Raw genomic sequence first — 16596 nt, forward strand, 5'->3', positions numbered from 1 at the left:
ATTGTTAAGGAAACCCCTTTGCAGTAATGTCCGTCCCGATGAAAATCCTAGATTATGTCCCTTGTAATAGTTGTTGTTTTAGGGACATAAAGTGAGGATAACGGGAATGGGTAATCGGGTTATTGTTGGTTGATGAACTAAATATAATTATTTATTGTGGGTTGAAAACCCTATATGCTCACTAGGCTCCCAAGCCTGACCCACTCAGTTTTTCTTTGTATTACAGATAGTGGCACGAGAGCATAAGTTGGATGACATTGTCAATATATTTTTGGATTATAGACCAGTAGTTATATGTAACTGTTGTAAGATCTATTTTGTATTGTTTATGCTTTTGGTCTGTATCGGAACATGACATCCCGAGGTTTTGTTATATAATGAAAAATACATTTCTTTATGAAATGCTTTGATAAATTCTTATCATATTTTGTTTTGAGAACAAATTCTGCAACTCTTTTAATCAAAGGATTTACTCTGAAATTATTTTAAAAGAATAAATGAAACCGGTCTTTTCTGGCCGTGATTTTGGGGATGTCACAGCGCGTGTGCTGCGCCGCGTAGCAATAAGAAGTCTGAAGAGTTTTTTTACAAAAAACAAACAGCACCTTAGGCTATATCCAAAGATGAGGGGATAATATGCATGAAGTTTGTCTTTTGTCTTCTACAAACATGGTTTTGTGGCATAGGCCATGCTCCAACGATCGTAATTTTGTTGGTATGGTCATGCTCTAGATACTATGAAATGATGATATGCCTATTACATAAGTTTGAATATATCCAAACCTCATGGCCAAACTAGCTCCTAAGCCCTAAACATAACATCTAGCCTCGATAATGATTGACGAGTATATGGCGTTTGATTATCTCCAACTTCTACACATGTCTTTCAATCAAATATGCAAACCATTCACACACTTTGACTGTTTCACCACGCAACCCTCTTAACCACCTTTGAAATTGTTTTCATGGTTTATCGTCACATATGAATAATGATCATTAGTTTTTTTGTAAACAACATAATATTTTGTGGTCCATAACCTTATCAACTTTGATCAAACACACATATATTGCTTTCGGTTTGATAACGACATATTTTGTTAAAGCTTCCATTTGTAGGAATGTCTATTATCAATTTATCATAGAAAGAACCACACCAACTACTTACTTCTATAGATAAACCGGGTCCATTTATAACTCTTTGCGGTCCAATAAAACAGTTATCATCACTTTATATCTCATGTACTTAAAGTTGTATATTAATTCCAAAGGTAATCACAAAAATATTAAAAGTGGAAAATCATCATATATTTTCCTACTAACTATCTTGATATCAGTATATTACACTATTTGATTAAAAAAATATTAAACAGAGAGCAAAAAAAAAAAAAGTTTTAAAAATAAAAAGGCATACCAACTCGAACAAGGTATAAAAGGCAAATATAACGATAAAATTGAAAAAAATGAGTTTAGGGCTAAAATATTGAAAAAAAAAATTCTATAAATTACAGTGAAAAATAATAAAATATGATATGGTCATTGGTTGTACCAAACTGTACAAACAATAAATGCAGTCAAGGAGTTCCCCTCAGAGTGACAACTGAAGCAAAGAAGCCAAAAGAATAGTTACTCGTTTACACCAAAAACGTGAATCTCTGTGTCGATAATCCCCAGAAACCCACACCTACTGCGTGAATACACGTCAACAGCTTCAGTACCCGTAAAATTTACCATGTCGCCGTCCGGCGACGATTCTACTGTTGCCGGCGACGGTTGTTTATGCGAAGACGGCGGCGATGGACGGAAAAAGTGTCAACAATGCGAACGAAAGTCAAAGAAGAGTGGTCTTACATCGTCTTCGTCTTCATATGCTTTGCTTAGCTTCGATTCGTTTCCGGTTGAAGATTATGATAAGCGGTGGAGGATCTTCACTGCCTCTGTGAAAGGATTTGCCATTGGAGCTGGTATTAAAGGCGGCTTATCGCTCTTCGCAATCCTTGCTCGATTGCGGCGTCGACGATCGTTATCTTCTGCTAAGTAAGTGATTTGAACTCCACTTTTGAGTTGTATCGGTGTATATATCATTGGATCTCTTCAATTTCTACTTACGTACAACCCTTGGGAAACGAGATGTAAGCTATCAATCGGAATAATTGTAACTTGAAATTTTATACAAGTTTTTCTATGAACTCTCAAAATTGTTTTGAATCCGATCACGAATACTACTGATAGAATTATATTCATTATGATTTTTTTTGTAATTTTTGGCTTGACAATTTACTGTTCATATCATCATATGGAAAGTCCATTATGATTTATGAATAAGTCAATGACAATAGAGCTATACTACGACTTGGTAGATCAAACATCTACATCTGAACTTCAATATTTTTGAGGATTTATGATATGTCTAATCAAAGCTACAGCAGTATTTTAACAACCTTTTCTTGTGTATTAGTTATATTTTTCGAAATTGATTAGGGGATTTTGATTGTTTATACAAGTTTTACATGCTGGATGTTTTTGATCCAGGAAGGTGCACATGGCTTCAGGTGGTGAAGATTTAATTTTAGCAGTAAAAGAAACACTGAGATATGGTCTCTTCCTTGGCACTTTTGCTGGGACATTTGTGTCTGTTGATGAACTTATAGCTGCTTTAGGAGGACACCGAAGGCATTTCCATTTTCCCCTTTCTCTATTTCTCATATACTTAAATTTCATTTTTCATTTCTAATTTTCTTCAATAATAATGCTTCAGAACAGCAAGATGGAGGGCTTTATTAGCAGGAGCAATAGCTGGACCTTCAATGCTCCTTACAGGATTCAACACACAACACACAAGTTTAGCTGTTTATATTCTCATGCGTGCAGCTGTTCTTGCTTCACGTTGTGGAATAAAAAGCAAAAGATTTGGGCGAATTTGTAAACCTCTCACGTGGGCCCACGGAGACCTTTTCCTAATGTGTCTCTCATCTACCCAAATTCTGTATGCATCTTCTTCAAAATTTCACTATTTTTTCTTTTCTCAAATAAGGGGCAAGGGCAATGAATGATCCTGGGTTTCCTTTCCTAATTCCTCAGGTGTGCATACATCTTAAAGCAAGACAGTTTACCTCAATCATACAAATCTTTTCTCAATAAACATGGTGGAAAAGACCCAATTATCCTTCAGGGTATTAGAGATATTGCTTGTGGTATGCCTTTTACTAATCTTGATCAAATACAGAAGTACTACAAGAGCACAGGTGTTGATGTAGTGCTCGACCCTCAAATGAAAGTTCCTTGTTCGGTATGTATCACTTTTAATTTTTAATTTTTAATTTTTTTTTATCTGAATTTGCTCATTTTAATATTTTTTCAGATTATACATGAAAATCAATCGTGTAGTTGGCATGCAATTTCGTTCTTTATTCAAGCATATAAAAGAGCAATACCTGTTTATCTTCCAGTTTATTTGATTCCTGCACTTATAGTACATCGTCAAGGACTTGCAAATCGGTATGTTATATCTTATATGTATATATTATTATTATATTTTAATTCCCATGTTCTTAATTTATTATTTTTTTCATTTAAACTTATGCAGGCCTTTCACAATATTGGCTAAAGGTCTTTTTGGTACTGCAAGATCCAGCCTGTTTCTCTCCACATACTGTACTTCAGCCTGGTGAGCTTCACATCAGTCACAGTAACAGTTTTGTTTTGTTTTTTTTTTTTGTTCTGATTAATAATTAATTAATTTGATTGATTTTTATTAGGGTTTGGACATGCTTCCTCTTCAGACTTTTCAAGAGATGTAATGTTGCCATGTTGGCATTGGGCACGGTATGATTCTAACACCGGTTGAATTTTTACTAATTTATCCAACAATGTTTCATTTTTTTACCATTTTTTTCTCCACAATATTTCACATTTTTACCAATTTATGCAATAATGTTTCACATCTTTACCAATTTATGGAACAATCTTTTTTCACCAATTTTGACAACAATGTTTGATATTTATACCATTTTATACAAACCTTAATAAAATGTTGCATCATTTGGTTCTAAAATGGAACGTAATTACAATTATGTATTTCATGTAAAAAGTAAAGATTTTGTTATTGGAGAATGGACAGTTCCCAACGGGTTTAGGATTGGCAATTGAGAAGAAGAGCAGAAGAATAGAAATCTCACTCTACTGTCTAGCACGAGCCATTGAGAGCTTTTTCACAACAATGTCTGAAATCGGATACATGCCACATTTAAAGAATTTAAAAAGAGTTGATGTGTTGATTTTTAGCTTATCAACATCAATCATAATGCATTGTTATGCGATTGAAAGAGATGTTTTTCGCTCAAAGTACTTGAATGTGCTTGATTGGGTGTTTGGTGTGCCTCTTCCTCCATATGACACCACCCCACGAAAAAACAAGAATCAAACCGTGGTCTGAAGTGAAGAACATGTTTGGGTTAAGGTTAATGACACTATTTCACATTTTTGTATTTGCTCTAGTTGTGTTCAATAGAATATAAACTTCAATTCTTTTTTTTAATGTTACCATTATAACATGTTATAGCAAGGTTAAAAGGTTTTATGACTATGTGGTTGTTAGATAAAACTAAACCATTTGAGGTTGTTTGATATACCTTTTACTGGGTCGGATAAGAGGGTAATCAGATTCACACTTCACACCGTTTGATATCATAATTAGAAGCCTCAAATTCAGTCATATAGCTTCTGATATGCCTCTTACTAGGTCTGATAACATGTTGAGTCTGATTCGGTCGGTAACTATCAAACTTGTTATTTGGTCTCATAAAAGGTTGAGTATGACTTTACTCAATCAGATTACTCAAGTAACAACTATCAAACAACTCTTTAAACCCGGTTCTTGAGTCTTTTTGATGAAAGAAATTGGAGGAAATTGAAGGAAATCTGTGTTCTTGAGTTTTTTTAAAGAGATGAAAGGAAGTAAATGCGAGGATAAGGGTGTTGTGGAGTTTTTTTTAAGAATGATGAATGGAAGGTGACACAAAATAAAATTCAGATAAAATATGATAATTAAATCGACAAGATGTAGCAACTTGAATGAATACAAACATATGATAATTAAAAATGATTATAGATACTCGAGTGTGACACAAAATAAAATTCAGATAACAGTTTCATTCAAAAGCTTTTTGACAAGGATCAAACCCAATAAAAACATAGAATAATATCAATTTAATAAATGTATTATCTAAATTTTATTAGACAAGTTTTAAAATAGGAATATATATGCGGTAGGTAGTTTCAAGTCAACTATATATAACTTAGGTTGATATGTACATCCACCATTTATAGAAAGCATACCCATATACCATTGCGTAAATTATTGTTCTTATAGGGTAGAACCTAAACCTGCCAAAATAAAACAAAAAAAATACACAAATATAACAAGATGCATTAATATATATATATTCTAATCGGCTACATTGTTTTTATACAATTTTAATAAAACACATTAATATAAATGGTTAATTTAGTACAAATGTAAGAACAATTTAACGTAGATAATTTATATCATATTTATCTAATCATAAACCATACACCACAAGTAAAATTATGTATTTGAAAAAAAATCCATGAAAAGTGCGAGAAAAATGAGATGAAGGAATAGAAATGGACCTGGAGGGAGTTGGAGGCGAGTGAGGGGGATGAAGAGGAGGCAACTGAGGAACAGACAATGGAGAATTCCATTGAGAAACAGGACGATCGAAAAACTCCCAATCAGGAAGAACGACGCCTCCGATCGCTAACATTCCGAACAGATACGTCACCATCACCTTCTTCAAGGAATGCGTGTACAGTCCTATTACAGCCATGATTGCAGCTAAACATATCAGAGATCTTCGCAGAGCTGCATCATCCGCCATCAATAGATGTTTCTCAAGTTTTAGGGTTTACGCCAAGATTGTGACATTGAGAATTGAGATGATGAGGCCATGGGGAAGGGAAGAGGGAGAGAATGTGAAGTAGTTGGCTGGTGCCATAAATGCATTCTTGTACATCATTTAATTGGAAAACATTTTTCATTTTTATTTAAAAAGAATTTCAAAATATAAGTTCAAAAATTATAAATTTATATTAGGGGTGTCCAGACAATCATGTCATGTTTTTATTTGACAATACATGATATCACACGACAAGTTTTTAGGTGTCACGACATGATATCGTGTTTATTTTCATTAACACAAAAACGAGTAAATTAAAACACGACACGACATAAGACCAAACCTGATGTAGTCCTTTTCCATCATTTGCGGTTCCCTTCCTAACAACGACATAATTTTCGTCACTTTTTCTTATTATCCATTTCCTCATCCTCATCACATTTTCTTTTTTCCCTATCATCAACCTCCTTAGCCGTTCTGAGATTAAATATCTTGTCCATGATAGCTTTTGCTTTGTAGTCTCTAGCAAAATGATTTTCCTTGTAACACTAATGACAATGATGCTAAAATTTTCAGTTTTCTCAAACTTCGGTGTGTCAGTTGGATTTTAGATGACTGCGGTGATTTATAGATAGATTGCGGTGTTTGAGCAACCAAGGCTATAGGTCCTCCAAGTTCACTACAATCTCTAATCACTTTAGATTCTTGTGCTTGGAGTTCACCATACAACTTGTACACAGATATAATTTTGATTTTGCCATGTCAATGAATAATCATTTTTGTCATTATCCATTGCTTTCTTAAACCATTAAAAAACGAATATTAGTTTCAAGATTGGTTCTTACTGTACCTGCATTTGAAAGATTAGTGATGATCAGATTGAATCTCCTGAACGTTCGGCTAGACTTTCTCTAGGCAGAGCTTGAAAATCATTGAATTCATTTAGAGTCTAGTCAGCTTCTTGTCTTGAGTTTATTCTATGCCTCCAAACATATTTTGAAAAACCGTTCAAATTTCTTTTACAGACTGACAGTTGATGATGAGATCATAAATATATGGTGGAACACCACAAGATATCTCACGAAAAGTCATCTCATCATTTTCCATCTTAGAGATATCACTAGCTGTAGGTCTAGACGTGGTGGCCCCTCCACAAGTCTTACAGTCGTTTCATCGGTGATAGTAGTGAAAGTTAGGACATGTGGTCAGTCATCAACAGATCTTCAAATAAATTTGCCAAGTCTTTTTAGATACCTTGTCATTCTTTGTACCAATGATGATATTCAAATGCTAAACGTACAGGAGCTCGATTTGAACTACCAACATTGTTGGGTACATTTAACAAATAAACTTGTGCCATAATTTGTTGTTTCGAAAAATAAGCTAAGTGTTATACAAGACTTCTTTTATAAAGATTTTTCTAAAAGATGTTTTTAGAAAACAAAGAGCAACCACTATTGCTCGGATACTAATTGTTGAGGAAAAACTTTTGGTTGAATATTTGATTTGCAAAATCTTACAAGTTGCTCAACAATAATAAAGTTATGTGGAATATTTGAACATAATAATTATAGCAAAGAAGAGTATAGATTAAATGTAAAGACTGATAATATAAATTATATTGAATCCAGATTAAGCTTGCTTACAAGACTTAGATCTATAAGTGATGAACAAAAGCAACATTGCATTTCATTAAAGGGTTACAAGTTATCTTCTTTTTTTAGTCATACAAAACAACTAGCCCCATACTCCCTATAAATAGACTCAATCTAATACTGTCTAAAAACAAAGCAGTACCTCAAGTGACACTTCCCAACATAACAACCCCATAATATGACCAAAAAAACAAAGATTAATGCTCATCACTATTCACTAATACATGTGACATAAACATTAAAAACTCAACATAGTTTTTTATCCTCACATCAAATCAAGTTGATAGTTGATACTACACAAGTTTTTCATAATCAACTATAAATATCCCATGAACAACTTGATGCCCTTATTCATCTTCTCTTTCTGGTGGAAGACCACAAGGCAACAACATTTTCTGCAAAATGAAAAAAAAAAAAAAAAAGGAATTACTACCTCCTTATTACAACATTGTACTTTGAAAAATCTACTCCATTATATCTTTCAAAGTACAACACTTTTATAGTAAAAGCACAAAGTTGTAATAGAAAGATATGAAAATAGGATGATATAATACACAATAAACAAAAGTCCATTGATATTTCCTCCATTAAGTCCTTTTTTTTTTCATTTAGCCCATAAAAAAAAACAAAGAAAAAAAAATATATGAAGAATAATAGCATACCTGCATAAAATTGTAGCGTTCTCTTCCAATTGACTCATTTTCTGCTATTGCAAAGTATCCAAGCATTGGATAATGCCCAACATATGATGCATAGCTGTCTCTTTGGATATTAACAGCCCATTCACTTCAACCAAAATACAAAAATATATAAACAATTTTATGATTTTCAACAAAAGTCATATCAATTAAAAAAGGCACTCACAATCTGTTCATGTCTGCATGCCCTGTTCCCACATACTTAGCTTGCAGATGCTCAAGTTGGGAATTGATATTAAACCTGTCACTAGCCTACCATAAAACAATGTTATTTTGAAAAATATATTTCAAATAAATTATCAAAACAAATGAAATGATATGTACCTGCATATTGCCTGTGTTGATATAAGTTCAGATGCTGCAATGTCATTTGTAACAGATTTGTAGGATTAGTATCAAATCAAATAATCAAATAAGTTGTTAACTTATTATATAATATTGAACTTTGAGAAAGCTACAGTAGAGGTTACATTATTAACAAAAGGACTACAACAATGTGCAAAACCACGTTCCACCATGTCAAAATCAATGAAGTTTGCCTCAATCTATGATTGCGTGTTGTTAAACTAAGTCTGGGACATTTTCCTGTTCATACAAATTCATATCAAATTGAGATTGAGAGCGTAAACAATTATAAAGTGGTGCATAGGAAGCAAGTCTGTTTTTTCAGCAAGTAATGTAATTTCAATAGAGCATAGCAAGTATGAAAAACGAATTTCAGCAAGCAATTGTAACGTGGTACATCCGTACATAGCAAGCAATCAATTTTTGTTCTACATAGCAACTTAGCAAGCGTCGATTTTCAGCAGAAATTCGATTTTCAAAAACCAATGTCAATTACAGTAGATTCCGTTTACTTAGCAAGCAATCGATTGTAATGAATCATCGATTTTCAGGAATCAATCGATTCTCACAGGAAATCCGACAGCTCAATGGTAAATACGCAATCGATTCTACATACCAGCGATTGAGAGAGAGACTCACTTAGGCGCAAGAGATGGAGAAGACGCAGCAGTCGTGAGATCGATATGGAGATTACGAACGTCGTCGGCAGCAAAAATTAGAGAACGATATAAGAAGGTTTGGTTTTTAGATAGGTTTTGTGAAAAGCAGAAGGGCGTAATCTTTCATTTTTCTGTAGGAGAAAGAATGTAAAACAATCCAATTTTTGAATGAATTCATTTTGGTGAAAAAATATTTCATTTAAGAATTTAATTTTATCTTAAAAAGTTGGACTACTCTTAAAATATGGTGAAATTAGATTCAAATTTCCTTCAATTTCATTATATTCTAGCGAATAAAACACACCTTAATAATAGTTACACAAATAAAAATATCTTTCTATAATTAAAAAACTTATAATTCCTGCCGTTTAAAAAAAGCTTGGAGCTTTTTCTATGGAAATTGTAAAAGATGCATTCCGTTTTTTCTATGCCTAAATGACCCTTTTGCCCCTTATTTGCTGACATAAATAAGTATGATTAGGGTTTGTTTTATCGTGTCACTAAAAAACGTTCTTTAATATTTTTAAATGCAATCTTGCTCACTACTCACTAGCTTTATTTACTTATCATTGCAAGTAATGGCATCTCAATATGGTCAATCACAATCTTTTGTGTTGTTGGAGTTTCGTCCCTACAAAAAAAATGCATAGATTTAGCAACATGACAACTTCTAGCAAATTTTGAGATGTCTAAATAAATCTTGATGTGATAAATGTGGTCTCTTCTTCAAGGAATATTGAAATATGACTTTGAAAACCCAGATTTGTATTACAAAGCAGTGAAATTTGGTTTGTATCATGATCAAACAACTATGTCGAATCTAGGCATCATTGTGTTTACGATCAAAGTTTGGTTTAGGGATGGGTATATAAAGTTTGTTATTAAAGAAAATTTGCATTCCGACAACACACAATTGATGGAACTCATCTAATATGCTCCTCAATCACGTTATTGCCATGTAAGTCATAAGTCATTCTACGTTTAAACACAATTGAATTAATAAATGGAAAATTGTTAAAAATGAAACGAGTCGAGGTTTTGAAAATTTAAAATCTAGAATAATTTTAACTTGCGATATTTGGATAACTCCATATGGTTCATCGAATTCGTACATTTGTGTTATCACTTATTTCATTGGGTAAATCCTTAGCATTTATTGTGTCATGGGTTCATGTAGTGAATCTGAAGACCATATTTTATTTACATGTGGGGTGGCTTCTGCAATTTGGGGAAGTGTGCAACAATGATGCAATATTCAATTTCCCACCGTGTTTAACATCCGAAAATGGCTCTCTTGGCTAGATGATGTTCGTATAATGAGTGGGAACATGAAACAACTTGAGGTGGTAATGCTTACTATGTGGTGGATGCTCTTTAGAGGTTTATGCATAACATTGTATTCGATTCTTGTCGAGTATGGAAAACACATTTTTTGATAATATTGTTCTAATCTCACTTTCTTGGTTTAAGCATAGAGTTTCTAAAAATGTAATTTGGACCGATTGGTTAAAATCACCCCTATAATTTTCTTCTGACTCTTTGTTAGAAGTGTCTTTTTATAGAATTTTTGTTGTTCAAAAAAATAAAAATAAACAAGTTCACTTCAAAATTGAAATTTTTCCTAAACTAATTCATTTAATTTTCATGTTGTATTGTCTTAACCCGTTTAATTAAACGAATTGAAATCTACTACCCAAATTTGTTTATTATGTGGCAATTTTGTGTAGAGTTAGCATGTCGTTCGTATCAATTTTTGCCACCTCATTAAATCTCATACTAGGCAAATAATGAAGTGTAGAATTACATTTGAATTGTTTAGATATCCGCACACCCACAATCAAGTATATAGAGATTTAGATTTTAGGTAATAAAAACATATAAATTATAAAACAAAGTTTTTTCTATATCTTTTGATAGTGCGCCGAAATAGTTGTATGTTAGAAAAACCCAATATATTATTCTGTAATGCTCGAAAAAACCATTATATTATTTTTATGTACGATAAAACCATTTTATTTGTTGATCATGCCTAAAATAATGTTTTGTAACCGGAAAACACTCGATAGCCGGTTACATAACATTTGTGACATCATAAAAACTCAACCTATTATCCTCTAATGTTCGGAAAAACCATTATGTTATTTTTTGTACAAAAAAACCATTTTATTTTCTGATGTTGTACAATAAAACCCTTTTATATTATGATTTTGTACAATGATTAATTATCTTCCCTTTTATGTCATGTATTTTTCTCTTAATAAAATATAATTGGTAAACTTTTAATTGATTAATTCCACTTAAAAATAAATTACGGGTTATGAAAAATACAAACTAACCCCAAAGATACTTGATCTTGAACAAAGCGAATGTCAATATATATGTACTTCATGCGTCGATGTTGCACAAGAATTAATTTCAAGTATACAACACTACACAAGAATTGATTTCAAGTATATAACACTGAAGTTGTCATAGTAAAAAAATTGTGTGTTTGGTTTGTGAAAATAACTCTGTTAGGGCTTCTGATGTATTCATTTACTATAAATGTTACAACCAATATTGTACAATTACATAAAGGACTCTACACTATATCATGATAAAAAGACCTAAACTATCCAATAAATAATAGTTTAACACTTCCCCTCAATTTGAGCGGGAGGTTCATAAATGCTTAAATTGTCCTGAAAGTCCAAAAATAATTATGTAGGTAATCCTTTAGTAAAAATATCAGCAAACGGGTGAGCAGAAGAAACATGAAGTACGTGTACATGACCAATAGCAACATGTTCCCTAACAAAATATAAATCGATTTCACATGTTTGGTAATTTGGTGATGTAGTGGGTTTGAAGTTAGGTACATAAAACTTACATTGTCATAAAAATCAACAGTAGTACGAGATAATAAACATAACAACTCGAGAATATTGTGAAGTCAGACAACTTTAACTACAACATTGGCTACCCCCTGTACTCAGTTTCGGCACTAGACCTCTACATGATGTGTTGCCTTTTGGAGGACCAAGAAACATGATTGTCACCAACAAAGATACAAACTACAAAAGTAGAGCGGCATGTCTGAGGACAAAGATGAAGACCAAGAGACAAAGTCCCCTAAAGGTACAGAAGTATACATTTTAGAGCAAGAAAATTATGTTCACGAGGATCATGCATAAAGAGACATATTTGTTGAACCGCATAAGCAATATCCGAGGAGTGAATGTCGGATATTGGAGAGCTCCAACAAGACTTTGATAGAGAGTAGGATCAAAAACATGGTTTCCAACTATGGAGAGCTTGGGTTTAGAGCATGAGGGTGTACTACAAAGATTACATGAAGACATGTCAACACGTGAGAGAAAATTGCCAATGAGTGAAGTGATATATTTTATAAGAGGGATTGCCTAGGAAACACTTGATACCATGATAACTTCTAAATTTCTCATTGATTTTATATATAAAGTAGAAGTTATAAATAACACAACACTACAATATAATGATCAGTTGTTTATAAGAACTTTACACCACTGGTGGAAAAGAGATACATGATGAGTATAAAACATAACAAAATTAGAAATCAAGGAAGCTAACTATATTTTTCCTTCTTAAAAACTTCTCTTATTGGACAGTGTGCAACCGTAACGATAAATGCGATATTGATCAAAATATCATTTCTCAGAAGGAAAAAAATATGGGACATAAAAGGGTAAATAAAATGTTTTGTTGTAAAAATCAAAACATAAAAGGGTTTTATTGTACAAAATTAGAAAATAAGATGGTTTTTTTGTACAAAAATAACATAATGGTTTTTTCGAGCATTAGAGAATAATAGGTTGGGTTTTTCTGATGTCACAAATTTTAGGTAACCGGCTATCAAGGCTTTTCCGGTTACAAGGTTTTATTTTAAGCATAATCAACAAATACAATGGTTTTATCGTACAAAAAAATAACATAATGGTTTTTTCGAGCATGAGAAGATAATAGGTTGGGTCTTTTTAGGGTTTTCCCAATAATGAAGTGTAGAATTACATTTGAATTGTTTAGATATCCGCACACCCACAATCAAGTATATAGAGATTTAGATTTTAGGTAATAAAAACATATAAATTATAAAACAAAGTTTTTTCTATATCTTTTGATAGTGCGCCGAAATAGTTGTATGTTTTTTAAGAGGAAAAACAAATGCAGTCTACAAACCACATCTGCAGAAGAAGATAACTTTTTTTGTTTTTTAAAGTCTACAGGCATGAGACAAGAAATAGAGACACCATCTTTCTAAATTCAAATAGCTAATGGGTAATATCTTTAATCATTCATCAATCATCATACCCATCAAGTGATTCATAAAAAGGGAACCTTGAGCTTTGATCAAGTAAAGTAAAGAAAGATCCTACATTTTGATAGTAAACAAGATGTTCAGTTCTTGACTAGTACATTTTAGCAACAGATAGCATTGCATACCTCAAGAACGTGATCTTGAGCGCACAAATTCTTCTAATCTGTCCCAAACATCAAGTGCAGCAGCTCTATCCTGATGCCTCTTGTTCTTGCTTATCTATAAAACATCATCATCTACTTTAATTACACATAAATAAGTAAATCAACAACTCAAATTTTATTTAAACCTAATCTCACCGATATGATTTTCACATTCCATTGCTTTACAATCTTTGCAGACTCAACACTATCATCCTCAAAACGCATGTAAAATCCAAGAACTACACCAAATCATGTTTATTCAATCAATCATATAGATCACAAATTCACATCAGAATGAAATGATAAGTTAGTCTACTTACTTTTGATGAAGATCTCAACATGATCTTTGAAAGGCCAATCTTTAAACTGCCACTCTTTCCCTAACACGAAAACAGCCACTACTCGACCCCATTCTTCAGCCTTCAATGCAGAAGGTTTATCCCTCACCTCATAAGCTGTCACCACTCTATCCCTACTACTAAACTTCTTCAACACTGTTACACATTCTGGTTTTGGCCCTTTCATCTGCTTCATCTTCACATCAGTAGGTATAAACACTCCATCTTCTAAAAACTCTTTCACATTATAGATAGTAATCAGTGTCTGTGAAGCACTTGGAACCAATATAATCGGGACCCCATCACCAATCTTGCTCCCCTTCATTTTTGGCCTCGGAGTCCCATCTAACCCTAACCCTAAATCCTCTCCAAACCCTCTATCGATCCTGTTCTTAGCTACCAAACCATCTTTCCTCTGTTGCGATTCTAATCTCTGTCTTTCCTCGTCTCTCTTTGTTGCAGCTGTAAGCACGCTGTAGAAATCCCTATGTCTACACTCCAATATCGTCTCACGATCCTTCAATGGTCTTTCGATTGCTCTGAGCATGTCCATAGGGTTTTCGATAACCGCAACCCTAGGTTCCTGATTATCAACATCCAATTCGTCACCAGGTACCACGTTTAAATTAGGGTAATCGCCAATACGGTAATCATGATTCTCAAAGTTTTGATGTTGAGGTGGAGGCGGGAGGAACTCGATAGCGTCAGTCGATGAAATTCTACCTTGCAGGTACTCAATTAAGGGTTTGCGATCCAGGAGAGTGACCGCAGGGATCTTCTGTGTGCCGGCGTAACGGATGTAATCGTGGTGCTTGATGTTGACATTCTTAATGAAGTAAACTAGGGTTTCGAGAGTGTAGAGATTACCTTGTTTTGATCTGTAGGCCGTTTCGATTGTGCAGGGGAACGAGTAGGAAGAGCCGAATCGGTACTCGTTGTCGAATCGGACGATTTTGTCGAGCTCGTTTCTCATCGTCATCTCCCGGAGAGCCGTTAGAGGATCCATTTGCAGTGCTCTGTGTGTTTTGAGTATTCAGTTTTGTGTTCTTGTCTGAATGATACTATGAAGTCGCCGATGACATCCATTGAGACATTAGCGGTTCAACTAATAGTTTTATGTTTATTTCGCACCGGAACGAAACGATCCGTTTTTACATAAAAACGGTTAAATTGAATAAAAAACACACGGAAATGAAACATTTTTCATAACAAACTTTGGTGGTCTTTTCATATCTCTTTAGAGTTCTCTTAAATTGAATAAAAAAAAGACAAAACTGCAAAAATGGTCTCTATTGTATGCATTTTTACTGAGATTTGATCCAAACATCGATTTTTTTGGATTGGTGGTCATTTTGAGCTACTTTGTTTGTTGTTTTGGTCCCTTGTAAATTGAAAAGACAAAAATACCCTTCTGATACATTTTCTATGTTTTTTTCTATTTAATATAAAGTTTTATTAATAAAAATTATGAGACCACCTCTCTCTCTCTCTAACATTCATAAAACATTGTCCTAAAAAATTCATTTTTTTTATTATTAAATAAAACCATAGTTATCAAAACATCCCGTCAAAACATAAGTCAAAATATCCAAACATCACAATCAGAGTATCCATATCAAAAATATCAGAGTAAACATCCCAGGCTAAACATCATGGTGTGTGCAATGCAGTCATCCCGAGCTCTTCCATTTGCTACCAGAAGTACCTGAAACCAAAACTGAAAACCGTAAGTGTTAGAACAAAGTTCTAGTAGGATTGATAGATTCTATGCAGGCAAACAATTAAGGACGTAATTATGAACACAAGAATAGCTTTAAAGATGTCGTATGATTAAAACTTTAACACCTCAGAAGAGCTTGATTAAGAACTTCGACTGTAGAGGTGCTCAGGGTTACAAAACAATAATCAATGATAATCAATAGCGTATCTAATGCATACATGCATGCACTATTTATAGTTAAACCCTACTAGATAAACACGGATGGACAGGCCCAATCCGGATATACAAAACAAGCCCATGACGCAACACAATAATACCCAACAATCTCCCCCTTTGCGTCAATGGAGCCGAAAGCTCAGTTCGGTTGAGCAACTGAAGACTTCTTAACTGTCTTGAACACCTTCGGTATGATGGCCAATAGATGATGACGAAAAGTAATGTACCACCGAAGCATGTCCGTGAAGTTCTTCTTGTCTGCTTCTGAATTCTGCTTGCACCGATGGATAATACTGATAATGTGCTCTAAGCAGTCAGTTGAGAATAAATGTTTATCAACAAGAGCGAACAGAAAACGATTGGCTTCGCCTCTTGTGAACATTACAGTTAGATGTGTAGGGTCAATTTGGCCCATCCTCATTTTATTCACATCTCCTGGTTTCGCTGTTGGCTTGACAGTCGGTTTCTTATTCATCACTTTTGCTATCTCCTGATCCATAGCAGCAACCTCATGGATGTAAGAAGCCAACATCCTCTTCAAATGATCCAGAATCGGCTCATATTCTTTTGGATT

General features: G+C 33.6%; 4 protein-coding genes across 11 annotated transcripts; 1 reads left to right on the forward strand and 3 right to left on the reverse strand.

Annotated features, from left to right (window-relative positions):
- The first annotated feature begins 1525 nt into the window (after positions 1–1525).
- On the forward strand, positions 1526–4582 carry LOC145119698 (uncharacterized). 2 transcript variants are annotated; one of them, XM_079055406.1, is made up of 8 exons: positions 1526–2034; positions 2530–2670; positions 2756–2983; positions 3079–3286; positions 3359–3495; positions 3584–3664; positions 3756–3822; positions 4118–4582. In XM_079055406.1, exons 1-8 carry the CDS (start codon positions 1730–1732, stop codon positions 4430–4432), a joined length of 1482 nt encoding a protein of 493 aa, XP_078911532.1. In that variant the 5' UTR covers positions 1526–1729; the 3' UTR covers positions 4433–4582. The 2 variants fall into 2 exon arrangements, with proteins under 2 accessions (XP_078911532.1, XP_078911533.1); XM_079055407.1 differs by lacking the exon at positions 1526–2034 and having other exon boundaries at positions 2554–2670; positions 2761–2983.
- A 536-nt stretch (positions 4583–5118) lies between these two features.
- On the reverse strand, positions 5119–5997 carry LOC145119699 (peptidase). Its single transcript, XM_079055408.1, has 2 exons — positions 5650–5997; positions 5119–5382 (listed from the first exon to the last, which is right to left on the reverse strand). Exons 1-2 carry the CDS (start codon positions 5895–5897, stop codon positions 5295–5297), a joined length of 336 nt encoding a protein of 111 aa, XP_078911534.1. The 5' UTR covers positions 5898–5997; the 3' UTR covers positions 5119–5294.
- A 1578-nt stretch (positions 5998–7575) lies between these two features.
- Positions 7576–9428, reverse strand: LOC145118984 (uncharacterized protein At4g14342-like). 4 transcript variants are annotated; one of them, XM_079054627.1, is made up of 6 exons: positions 9253–9428; positions 8739–8853; positions 8593–8626; positions 8435–8520; positions 8233–8356; positions 7576–7965 (listed from the first exon to the last, which is right to left on the reverse strand). In XM_079054627.1, exons 3-6 carry the CDS (start codon positions 8596–8598, stop codon positions 7918–7920), a joined length of 264 nt encoding a protein of 87 aa, XP_078910753.1. In that variant the 5' UTR covers positions 8599–8626; positions 8739–8853; positions 9253–9428; the 3' UTR covers positions 7576–7917. The 4 variants fall into 4 exon arrangements, with proteins under 4 accessions (XP_078910753.1, XP_078910752.1, XP_078910754.1 ...); XM_079054626.1 differs by having other exon boundaries at positions 9230–9428; XM_079054628.1 differs by lacking the exon at positions 8739–8853.
- Positions 9429–9884: 456 nt separating this feature from the next.
- PHP (PLANT HOMOLOGOUS TO PARAFIBROMIN) lies at positions 9885–15190 on the reverse strand. 4 transcript variants are annotated; one of them, XM_079055714.1, is made up of 4 exons: positions 14069–15190; positions 13905–13987; positions 13731–13824; positions 9885–9903 (listed from the first exon to the last, which is right to left on the reverse strand). In XM_079055714.1, exons 1-3 carry the CDS (start codon positions 15090–15092, stop codon positions 13732–13734), a joined length of 1200 nt encoding a protein of 399 aa, XP_078911840.1. In that variant the 5' UTR covers positions 15093–15190; the 3' UTR covers positions 9885–9903; position 13731. The 4 variants fall into 4 exon arrangements, with proteins under 4 accessions (XP_078911840.1, XP_078911838.1, XP_078911836.1 ...); XM_079055712.1 differs by lacking the exon at positions 9885–9903 and adding an exon at positions 12059–12325; XM_079055710.1 differs by lacking the exon at positions 9885–9903 and adding an exon at positions 12332–12590.
- Between the last annotated feature and the right edge of the window lie 1406 nt (positions 15191–16596).

The sequence above is a fragment of the Lactuca virosa genome, chromosome 6 (genome assembly GCF_052849685.1).
Source record: "Lactuca virosa cultivar CGN04683 chromosome 6, Lactuca_virosa_CGN04683_v6, whole genome shotgun sequence".
NCBI classification, from domain to species: Eukaryota; Viridiplantae; Streptophyta; class Magnoliopsida; order Asterales; family Asteraceae; genus Lactuca; species Lactuca virosa.

Coding starts and splice junctions, on each gene's coding strand:
- LOC145119699 (XM_079055408.1), bottom strand. CDS start 5,897: ATGGCGGATGATGCAGCTCTGCGAAGATCTCTGATATGTTTAGCTGCA. Junction 5,383..5,649: donor TCGCCTCCAACTCCCTCCAG/GTCCATTTCTAT, acceptor TTATTTTGGCAG/GTTTAGGTTCTACCCTATAA.
- LOC145118984 (XM_079054628.1), bottom strand. Junction 8,357..8,434: donor CATGCAGACATGAACAGATT/GTGAGTGCCTTT, acceptor TTTTGGTTGAAG/TGAATGGGCTGTTAATATCC. Junction 7,966..8,232: donor AACGCTACAATTTTATGCAG/GTATGCTATTAT, acceptor TTCATTTTGCAG/AAAATGTTGTTGCCTTGTGG.
- LOC145119698 (XM_079055406.1), top strand. CDS start 1,730: ATGTCGCCGTCCGGCGACGATTCTACTGTTGCCGGCGACGGTTGTTTA. Junction 2,671..2,755: donor GCTTTAGGAGGACACCGAAG/GCATTTCCATTT, acceptor ATAATGCTTCAG/AACAGCAAGATGGAGGGCTT. Junction 3,496..3,583: donor CGTCAAGGACTTGCAAATCG/GTATGTTATATC, acceptor AAACTTATGCAG/GCCTTTCACAATATTGGCTA.
- PHP (XM_079055714.1), bottom strand. CDS start 15,092: ATGGATCCTCTAACGGCTCTCCGGGAGATGACGATGAGAAACGAGCTC. Junction 13,988..14,068: donor TGTTGAGATCTTCATCAAAA/GTAAGTAGACTA, acceptor GATTTGGTGTAG/TTCTTGGATTTTACATGCGT. Junction 13,825..13,904: donor GGAATGTGAAAATCATATCG/GTGAGATTAGGT, acceptor GATGTTTTATAG/ATAAGCAAGAACAAGAGGCA.